The following is a 10,956-nucleotide window of genomic DNA, read 5'->3' on the forward strand; positions in this document are numbered from 1 at the left end:
GTGCGGTGTAGCGTGCGTGCACGCGTGTCTGCACGTGCGCGCTGGCCGGGGTGCGGACACTCGGGTTGGCGCACAGGGACCAGCGCGCATGCCTGCATGTCCGCGCGTCCGTGGGCATCCGCGCGCCTGCGCTGTGTGTGCGGCGAGGTGGGAGCCCGCCCGCCACGCTGCTGCGGCGGCGCGGGGCTTCCTTGGACTCTATACTCTCAGCAGGCACTTCACGGCCCAGCAGGTGGCGCCCGAGGCCACCTTCCCGCCGCCCAGCTTCCCCGCAGGTTACCCCACGGGGAGGATGGGGTGGAGAAGCTGAGGCCGGAGGTGGTCAGTCTTGTGCTTGGGGCTGAGTGTGCTAGACCACAAGGAGCGCAGTGGGGTAGGCTGGGAGCTGGAAGACCCGCCACCGCGTGCCGCCGCCCCCCGGCGCCAAGCCCAGACTTGCCCGTGTGACGCTGACTAGACAGATTGGCTTTATTCACGGACACGCGGGGGGTGGCCGGACACGCCCGCCCGGGACACGCTCACACGGGGGGTGGGCGACTCTCCATGCCACAGTCACGACACATGACGCCCGCGCTCGGACGGCTGAGGGAGGGGACATGGCACAGCCCGGGCTCCTGGTTTTGGTTTTTAAAAAAAGGTTCTTGAGGTCGAAGTGGGAGTGGTGTGGGGTGCTGTGGGGCTGCCCGGAGGCCCGTCGGAGAGCCTCTGTCAGGGGTGGGGGAGGAGCCATCGCTTTGCGATCTTCGTTTAAAAACACATAGAACATGCTACATCCGCGCGGACACTGGGACGGGATGGGGCGGGGAGGGGCAAGGCTGGTGGGGCGAGGCTCCCAGCCGCGGCCGCACCCCTGACCCTGTCCACGCCCCAGGGTTGGACGCGGGCGGGTAGAACAGACAGATGGACAGACACTAACACAGGCTCTGAGGAGGAGCCTCAGAGCGGAAGGAAGATCTTGTATTTGGGGGGAACGGGGAGAAGGACAACCCTGGCTCTAGGGGAGGGCGGGTAGGGCAGGGACAGGGAAGGAATTGTGCTGCTGGTTGGGGGCCGTCCTGGGCCCTTACGCCTCTGGCTCATACTCCTGATATTCCTCCTGCATCAGAGGGATGGGGTTGGAGTAGAGAAGAGCAAAAGGGAGGAGAGGTTGGAGACCAAGTGGCCAAGCCCTGGCCCTGAGATCCCTCCTCATCAAGGAGGAACAGTGCATGCCCCTTTCCTTAGGCAGGGAAGGAACCTGGAAGTTGGGGACAGCTGAGATACTCCTGGGCAGCACTAGGCCCCTCCACCTTCCCCTCCCTGCTCCCACCTCCTGGGGCCCGGGTTCCAGAAGAGGGAGTCCTGAAGCTCCCTGGCCCAACCTTATCATGCCAAGGACCTCCCAACCCAACTAGGGATGCCCAAAGTCCCACCCAGCCTGCTGCCCCCTCACCTGGGGGGGGTCCTCATAACTTTCCTCTTCTGGATCCATCAGCGGCTCAATCAGCGGCTCTTCGGCAGCTTCCTGGGCCACTTCCTCTGGCTGTGGGTAGAGAAGGGCAGGGCTGGTGAGGGCAGCTTTTGGCTGTTTGGAAGAGTGGGGAAGGCCGGGGGGGTTGTAAGTGCAAGGAGAATTTTTTTATTAAATTGTTTATTTGGAGTGTCTTGGAGATGAAATGGTGGTGTGAAGGGTGAAATCCCTCCAAATCACCACTGGAAGCCGCGAGTGTGGAGGGGGAGCTGGGCTCTCCATACTCCTCCCCCCAGCACCTGGCAGCTTCCTGCACTTCCATCATTTGGACTGGATGGGATGCGGGGGGCTGCAGGGAGCACACTCAGTCAGCTATTATCTCTAACTCTGTGTCAGGCTCTGTGCCGAGCATCGGGACCCCAGAGGTAACCCTGGAGGCTCCCCTGAGCTGGAGGGAGATGGAGACTCAGGGACAGGGCTGAGCAGGGCCTCTGAGCCACTCCCCTGCCACCTTCTACCCATCCCTCCCCTGGGCCCTGTGTGGCCTGGTTTCTTTGACTGTTGCTATTTTAAGATAAGCTGGAAGCAACAGCTCATGGTGTTGCTTGGATGTGTGAGCTAAGACTCTCCCCTCCCCCTGCATCTGCTGCCCAGACGGGAGCAGACTAGCGGGCATGCATGTGGGGGGCTGCCAGACACATGGCCAGCCACTTGCAGGCAAGCACATGTATGTGCATACACATGGGACTGAGCCAGCTGCACACACGGACACACTCAATAACCTGGGGTACATGTACAGTTGTGCAAAGCCACACATGTGGGTCCCTGGAGGGTTGTCACTGAGAAGGCTTGCCCTGACTGTATCTATGTAGCCCCGTTCAGGCAGCTTCGGCTTCTTTATACTACCCGTCTAGGGGGGCCCAGTTTACAAGTCCTGACCCTGCTCATTTCCCCCCTTGTAGAGACAGGTATACCAAGGGCCAGTGGGTAGGGAAATGTTAATTTGCCCCAAGTCACTCAGTTACAAGCAGAAACCAGGGAAGAAACAATGTTAAAAATCCCAGCTTGAGCACATTTGTCTGGAAATAACCCAAATGTCCAATAACGGTAGAATGGATGCGTAGGTTGTGATCTAATCACACAATGGAATGCTGCACAAGGAAGACCGACAACAAGAGCAGGGGTGAATCTCTCAGACTTACTGTTAAAGAAGAAGAAGCCAGATACAGAAGAGCATGTACTTTACGATAACATTTATATGAATTTAAAAAACACCCAACTAATTTGTGGTGAAGTCAGGAAGCAGTTACTCTTAAAGGAGGGTAGGCGGGGCCAGGACTGAGCTGAGGTAATGCCAGTGTTCACCCGATGAGTGAGTGCCCCAGACACCTCTCTAGATGCCCTAGATGCCCGAGTCCTGGCCCTGGGGGTAGGGACTAGAAGGGGACACAAGGCGGGTATTTGGGGGGCTGTTCTTTGTCTTGAACTGACTCCTAGTTACATGGGGGGGGTTCCCTTTGTGAAAATTTCATGGAGTTGCATGTTTTCTGCACGTATGTTGTACTTCAATAAAAAATTCACTTAAGAAAAATCCCAGCCTTTCTTGCTAAAAAGAAAAATCCCAGCCTGGCCACTCACTTGCTGTTTGACATCAGGCAAGTCATTTCACCTCTAATCACAGCAGCCTTGAGTGGGAAGTGAGGATAGTGCTCTCTGCTTTGTAGGAGTATGGGGAGTATTCCATGACCACATATGGAAAGCAAGCAGGGAGGTAGAGATTCTCAGAAATGCTGACCCTGGGCTTGCATGGCTTCCCCCAACCCTGGTAGCCCCAAAGGGCTGTTGTTTGGATTTTTTTTCTGTTTTCTTTTTTCTTTTTTTAAATTGGATTATTACTCTGTGATCTTGAACTCCCTTGAGAGAACAGCCTAGAGGTGTCTATAAGCACTGGTGTGAGATAGGCTGCTAGAGAGAAATGATTCTGTGCGAAGGCCAATCATAAACAGCCTCGAGGCCAGCATGTCAGGCCAGACCTGCCTCTCTCTCCACCCCAGCTTCCAGAACAGAGCTTGGTCCTGTGTCAGTACCAAGTGACTACGATGACATGGACCAGAGCTTATCCTCCTGACCACCTTATAAGGCAGGTAGGCAGGAACTGGGATCTTGGGCAAGTCACTTCACCTCTGAGCCTCAGTTCGTTCATCTATAAAATGGGCTAGTTACTCCACATAAAACGTCTAGGATAGTGCCTGCTCATACAAGAGATCAGTAAATGGGAGTGATTACTGGTAACATGATTATAAGAAATGGGAGTCACACAGATAGTAAAATGCAGAGACAGGACTTGAACCAGATCTTCTGAGTGAAAACCCAGACTTCCGACAGTGGAAGGAACCAACTATGCAAAATGTCTGGAGTGGAGGGTGGTGTGGAGTCTCCCACAGCCCAGTTAATATGCTCATGCTGAATGCACTCTGATCACCCAAACCAAACATTAAAGAAACAGCCCCCACGCCCATGGAGGCAGAGTCTGAACTTGTCCAGGGACAAACATAGACCACCCACACGAGGAATGTCTGTACACGCATGTATAGTCCACAGGGTACACTGTCATGGTGGTACACACCCATGCACACCTGTGGTCACATGATCCCCATGTCACATGAGCAGACATTGAGTGCTCACATAATCATGTGGCCACAGTCTCTTACTAGGCACTCACTACATGCAAGTCAGGCTCTTTATATCAGTGGTTCTAAAAGTATGTCCCTAAAACTGCAGCATTAGTATCACCTGGGATTTTTTTGGGGGGAGGGGTTAGAAATGTAGATTCTCATACCTCACCTAAGACCTAGTGAGTCAGAAATTCTATGGAAGAGGCCAGCAATCTGTATTTTAACCTGGCCTCCTGGTGATTCTGATGCACGTTCAAGTTTTGAGAACCTCTGATCTGTATTATCTCCAATTTGCATAAGAACTCTTGTGTTCATCTTCCATTTTTACAGGCAAATCATCAGGCTGAGAGAGACATGACGGGACCTACCCAGGGTCACACAGCCAGGAAGCAGTAGAGTTGGGATTCAAACCCAGCTCTGTGGGGCTCCAGAGCTCACAGCTCTTACCCTAAAGGTATGAAAGCCCTTGTCTCCATGCACACAAGAGTAGCCACCACCACTCCTTTGGGGAAACACACCTGCACAAACATGTGACATACCGATCACCCCACCCCACCCCACCATGGCTCACACCTGCTCATACCTGCCTCAGGGCCTTTGTACTTTGCTGTTTCTACTGCCTGAAATATGCTTCTCGCATGTCTTCTCACGGCTGCCTCTCTCTCAGTCCGTGGGTGTCAGCTCAAGTGTCACCTCCTCAGAGAAGCCCTCCCAGCTAAAGTAGCCTTCTCACTCCTTGACTCTATCCATCACCTTTGTCTTTTCTTTATATCATGTATCCCTGTCTGAAATCATCTCGCTTACTGGCTTGATTTTTACTTCTCCCACTACGATGTCAGCTGCACAAATGTAGGAACCGATTCACTGCAGTAACCTCTAGAACAATTCCTCTCTGGCATGGATATTTGTTGAAAGAAAAGAAATGAATTAAAATCAGTGACACGGGCAGACATGGCCAGAAGTAGTCTGGGTCACAGGGGCAAGCAGGATACACATAGACAGCCAGATCTGGGTCCCTGTCACAGGTAGCATCACACCCATGCACAACTTCATGCAGAATCATTCTGAGCTGAGTCTAGCATAGCACTGCAGAACACCTCTCTGCACCCCAGCTCCCAGCACAGTCTGGCCCTCCCTATGTGGCCTTATGAGGCAAGGTGGCCTGTGCCCCAGGCTGGTCTGGTAGAAGGATGGTGGCAGGTTTATTTGTGCACCTGGTGTGTGTGTGTGTGTGTGTGTGTGTGTGTTAGGCATGACGATGGCTTACCTTCAGATCTGTAGGGAATTCCTCCTTCTTAACCAGACCTGTGGCTGCTGCAATGTTCCCAGCCCCAGAGAACACAGCTCCTCCCAGGTGTGATGCCTGCTCCTTGGTTTTCTCAGCCACTGGAGTAGGGAGGAGGTTGGGGAAGGTGTTTGGGGGCCAAGGTGAAGGAGGCATAGATGGCCCTCCATATATTGTCCCCAGGGCCTGCCCTCCCCATGGAGTACCCCCCACCTACAAAAGCCTTGAGAGTTCCCCTCCCCCCTACCTCACCGCTCCTGCACTGTGGTACCTAGCCAGATCACAGGCCTGGGGTGAGGAGGTGAGGGAAGGGGGCTGGTACCTGAGGCCACACCTTGTACCACTCCCTCTCGGGTCTTGCTTCCTGCAGGGAAAAAAAGGAGCACATTTAAGGGCTTTGAGCGGAGGGGACAGAGACTCCAGCACAGCATAGTGGTAATAGAGTGGGCAGATGGATGCAGGTGGCAGCGGGCACCCTGGCCCCGTCACTGCCTCCTTCTGTCCCCACCTCCCACAACCTTTGTCCCCATGCCACACCCCCCTTCTCATCACTTCACCGAGCCCCCATGTCTCAGGACTTCCCGTTTCCCCACCTGATATGATACCTGTGCCTTTCTAGTGGATGCCGGTGAGAGCCAGCACTGTGCAGAGCACTTTACTGGCACCATTTCATTTAACCTTCCCACTAGCCCTGAGAGGAATGTGCTGCTATTGTCCCTGTTTCGCAGTTGGAAAACAGAAGCTCAATAAGGGTCCCGCAACTAGGACGTGGCTGAACTGGCATTCAAGCTCAGGTCTTTCTGACTCCAAAACTCCCACTACCAACCACTCTTGAGTATGTAGCCCAGGATGGAAGGCAGGTGGGGGTGGAGCTGGGGGACAACAAAACTCTGTGTTTTGAAAGGTTGCCTGGTGCTCCCAATGCATGATAGCCCACACCCACCTGTGGACACCCACATCCCACCACCACCCCAACTCCATTTCCTCTAAAGACCCTTTTCTTTTAACAAGAGTGCAAACCTCTCCTTCTGGCCAAAGTGGGGAGTGTCTTAGGTGCAGGGTGGGTCTGAGGGCGATGTGCAGATTGTGACTGGCACCCATGGCACTGGCTGGGCCTTCCCAGGAGGGTAGCGACCAGGTCACATCAAAATGTGGGGTCGTTGGGAAAGGCAAGAGAGCCTGATCTGGGGTGGGGAGTGAGGGTCCTCAAAGGAGCTGGGAGTCTCCCATCCTAAGGATTTGGCAACACAGACAACAGCTGACCCAGAAATGGGTGTCTGGGCAGGCTGAGGCCAGTGGGGGGAGAAGAAGAGTGGGAAGATGGGGTTCTCAGGGTGAAGGCCAGCCAGAACCCAGAGATAGGAGGGGGCAGGCTGCATGCCCACCCATTCGTTGCCTCCACACATATTTGTTTGCTCTGTGCCAGGCCCTGGGCCAATTGCTCACTGTCTGAAGGGGGTAAGAGAAGAGTAGATTCAGTTCCTGGACCTCAAGTAGTGGAGAGAGGACTTCTAGCCTCCAGGGGTTATATGGGAGGTGGACGGAGAGGACATTGCCTGGGCCTTGAGAAATGGGGAGCAGATGGATATCAGAAAGGAGATTGGAGTGAGATGCAGGCAAGGCACAGACAGGTGTGCTTTTGGGGTAGTCCATGTGCCAGGAGCCATGGGTGTGGTGAGAAACAGACTGAGGCATGACCATGAAAGACACTGAATGCCAGGCTATAGGGAGTAGAGGCTTTCAGTGTAGGAACTGGGGAGATGTTGGGGGCTCCTGGGCAGGGGGAGGAACAAGAGGTGCCAAGCTAAGGGGAAGGGCAGCATGGCTTGGAGGGGCAAAGTCTATTAGCAGAGAGTCAGTGTCAGGAGCGCTAGGGGTCAACAGGGGTGAAAGGCCAGGTGGAGGAGGAAGGAGGGAGGCCAGAGTTGGGGTCAGCAGATGTAGACTCAAGCCTTCTCCTAGTGTCCATCCCCACTGCCCTCACCCCAGCCACCCTGCAATTTGTTCTGTCCTGAGGGAACTTTCTAAACTGAAATCAGATCATGGCAGTTCTACAATCTCTCGTGGCAATAATAATAATGCTTTGACCAGGCCTATAAGGGCCCCCTCATGAACAGGCTCTTGCTCAGCAATCTGGTCTCATCTCCGACCACTGCTTCCTGCCCTGCATTCTACAGGTCCATTTTCTGACTCAGCCTATATGCCATCTCCTCAGGCAGGCTCTATTTTTACCCTACCCCAAAGTGGTCCCCACCCCAGCCACTTGATGTCAAATCCCACTACTGAAACACTCTGTATCACCATCAGGAGATGGGCACTTTTGTCTCCTGTTCACTGTTACACCCCCAGCATCTTTAATGATCCAGGTGGTCCTTAAATATTTTTCAAATAACCACAATCCAAATACACTATGATGCTTGGCAAGTTATGAAGCCCTCTGGTGTCTTTATAGGGGATAATTACACCTGCTCCACAGAAGCAAGTCCTGAATCATGATATGGGTTCAGTAAACGTCAGTTTCCGGTTTTTCCTCCCTTTATGCAAATGACTCTGCAGGCTCAGTCTCCTTTCCCAGTTAGGGTGAGAGATTTTAACCACCTGGCCTTTCTCCTGACACCAGCTGGCAGCTATAGGGATGGTAGATGTGGAGGAGAGATTGCAATAGTTGAACCACAGGCATTAGGAAGAAGGGGGACCTGGAGGTAGCTGGAGAGGAGAGCTGGAGGAAGCCCTAAATAAAACACGAGGAAGAGCCCACAAGGGGAGGGTTGGGGCTTCCTAGTCCATAAAGCTGGGTTCAAACCCCAGGTTCAGGTTTTACCAACTGTGTGACCTTGAGCAAGGTAAGTTTAGCTTCGGGGAACGCCAGCTTCCCTCATCTGTAGAATGGGCTGGGAGCATTAAATGAGGTAATGGATGTGATGGCATTTCACAGTAGCTGTCAATAATGACAGTAAGAATAAAAAAAAGGAGGCGATCTGCTTTGATCACTGCATTGGTCCCTGGCCTTTCAGCTGAACCCCACCCTCACTAACCCCCCACCCTGTCCCCATCTCTCACACGTCTGGTCACTGACCCCAGGCTTCCATCAGCTGCTATGTCCCCTGTGACCCTGCTGACCCCGCCCCATCTGCTGACTCATATTCTATTGCCCAGACCCCCACTCCTTCTGAGGGCCCTGGCCTCACACTCTCCGAAGTCCCTCGAACCCCGCAGCCCCAGAAGCCCCGCCCCTCGCCCACCGACGTAGAGGACGCCCTCCTTGGTCTTCTCCGCGGCCTCGGTGACCCCCTGCTTGGTTTTCTCCGCGGCAGCCACAACGCCCTCCTTGGCCATGGATAGGCCCTTCATGAACACGTCCATCCTGGCGGCCTGGGGAGAGCGAACACACTGGTACCAGTGCGCTGGTTCCGTACCCTCACCCCAGCCCCTCCCGAGGGACGCGGGTGCCCCCTCCCTGAGGCTGGGGCGCCCTTCTGGATCTTGAGTCCCCTCCTGCCTCCCCGCACCCTTCCCCAGTACGAGGCCTCAGGACCGCGGCGAGTTCTAGCGTCCTTGAAAGCTGGGGACGCGGGAGGAGCCACCGCCTCGGTTATCCGGGGCCCTGCAGCCTGCAGCCCCGCGGAACCGGAGTGCCAGGCTTGGCGCGAAGACTCGGGGCCTGCCTGTACACACACGGCAGAGTCACACGGTCATGCACAAAAACATACACCACGGACACGCTCACGTGCACATACAGGACACGCGGACGTTCAAAAGCGCACGGACACTCCAACACACACGGGCGCGGACGCACGTCCACACAGAGGAGCAGACACATACCCCCGGGTGCACACTGACGCGCACCCACCGGCGCCCCCTCTCACCCCAGCCCCCCTCCATGTGCCCACCCTTCTCCATCCCCTTCCTCATCCCACTCCAGTCCCCTGTTCATCTCCATCCCATTCCCCATCCCCAGCGCTTGGCGCGCGGCCGCCTCACCTGGATTCGGGGCCCCTGCTGAGGATGCGGCGGCAGCGCCGGCGGCTGCGGCGGGCGGTCGCTGGGGCTCCGCTAAGCCGGGCTGGGGTGGGCTCGGGGCGGAGGTACCGAGCCGTGGCCAGGCGCTTGGATCGCGGGCCCTGAGCAGGGGCGCAGCAATGCCCGGGCCTTGGGTGCGTCGCCAGCCACTGCTCCGTCCTAGCGCCCGGCTCGCTCGCGCGCTGGAGCTCCAGCTCCGGCTCCGGCGCTGCGGCAGCTCTGAGCTCAGCGCCCCCCCTCCCCCGGCGGCCGCACCGCCCCTTGGCCTGACTGACAGGGGGCGGGGAGGGTGACATCTCCGCGGAGCAGACGAGCCTCCTGGGGCGGGCCACTGGGGATCCAGGGGCGTGAGTGAGACTTGCGTAGGCCGTTGGGGGTTGGGGGAAGGGTAACAATGCCGCGTGTTAAGAGTCGGGAAGAAATAATGCGGTTGGTTTTGGAGTTCAGATAGGCTCGAATCTCACCTGTGCTTTTTATTAACTGTGGGACCTTGGGCTACTCAGCTCTCCTTTCTGAATGCCAGTTTTCTGTAAAACATGGATGGTTAATTCAACGAATGTTTATGGAGCGCTTAGACAGGTGGCGCAGGTTCGAGGCTGGAGACAGTGGAAAACGAAAACAAGGTCCCTGCTCTGGGGGAGCTTACCATTGACGTGTGTGTGTGCAGAGAGATAGGAGGGAGGACTGAAAATAAACGCATCAACACAAATCAAACAAGTGTACTTCAGCTTGTGAGAAGTCTTATAAAGATAATAAAACCGTGACATTACAGGGTAACCAGAGGAGTGCTTGAGACAGTGGTCAGGAAAAGCCTCTGCAAAGAGGTGCATTGGAGCAGAGATCCCAGAGAGGCACCAAGAGAGGCCAAGATGGGTGAAGGCAAGATCCATGGAGCGGGAAATGCAAGTACAAAGGTCCTGAGGCAGGACTGGGCTTAGGAACAGATAAAAGGCAGTGCAGCTGGAGAGCTAGGACGGATGGAGGAGGAGAACACTTGTTTGTGTAGTTATGGTGGAAATTGCCAAAATGATTATAGAATGCCAGGCACACAGTAGGCTCTCAGGTGGTGCTATGACAGAATTATGCCCAAGAAGCTGTGGGATCCCAGAGGAAGGCAACTCTGATAGCTTAGGGGAGTCAGGGAAGGTCATAAGGAGAAAGTTGATATCTGAGCTGGAGCCTGGCAGGACAGGTAGGATTTCATTCGGCAGATAAGGGAGGAAGGGAATTTTAAGTTGTGGGTATAGCATAGACAAAGGCACTGTGGCCAGAAACGCAAGGTAAGTGACAGGTGAGGAGGTGAGGGGGCAGCCAGCAGCCAGACTGTTCAGGGCCTGAAAAAAAATGTTCTCAGGCTGATGGTAGGACTGCAACTTGGCACAGGCTTTTTGGAAGGCAATTTGGCAATGTTTACTAAAAGCATAAATGCATGCTCCTTTTGAGCCAACAGCTCCCCTTCCAGGAATTTATCCTGTACATCTCTACTCACACAAGTGCACGAAGACATTTTTGTGGTGATGTTCATT

General features: G+C 54.9%; 1 protein-coding gene across 4 annotated transcripts; it reads right to left on the reverse strand.

Annotated features, from left to right (window-relative positions):
* Nucleotides 1-1,063: 1,063 nt before the first annotated feature.
* SNCB (synuclein beta) lies at nucleotides 1,064-8,773 on the reverse strand. 4 transcript variants are annotated; one of them, XM_063087790.1, is made up of 5 exons: nucleotides 8,653-8,773; nucleotides 5,733-5,774; nucleotides 5,393-5,511; nucleotides 1,433-1,504; nucleotides 1,064-1,096 (listed from the first exon to the last, which is right to left on the reverse strand). In XM_063087790.1, the coding sequence occupies exons 1-5, from the start codon at nucleotides 8,771-8,773 to the stop codon at nucleotides 1,064-1,066; spliced, it is 387 nt and encodes a 128-aa protein (XP_062943860.1). The 4 variants fall into 4 exon arrangements, with proteins under 4 accessions (XP_062943860.1, XP_062943859.1, XP_062943861.1 ...); XM_063087789.1 differs by having other exon boundaries at nucleotides 1,433-1,522; XM_063087791.1 differs by lacking the exon at nucleotides 5,733-5,774 and having other exon boundaries at nucleotides 1,433-1,522.
* Between the last annotated feature and the right edge of the window lie 2,183 nt (nucleotides 8,774-10,956).

The sequence above is a fragment of the Cynocephalus volans genome, chromosome 2 (assembly GCF_027409185.1).
Source record: "Cynocephalus volans isolate mCynVol1 chromosome 2, mCynVol1.pri, whole genome shotgun sequence".
In the NCBI taxonomy this organism is placed as follows: Eukaryota; Metazoa; Chordata; class Mammalia; order Dermoptera; family Cynocephalidae; genus Cynocephalus; species Cynocephalus volans.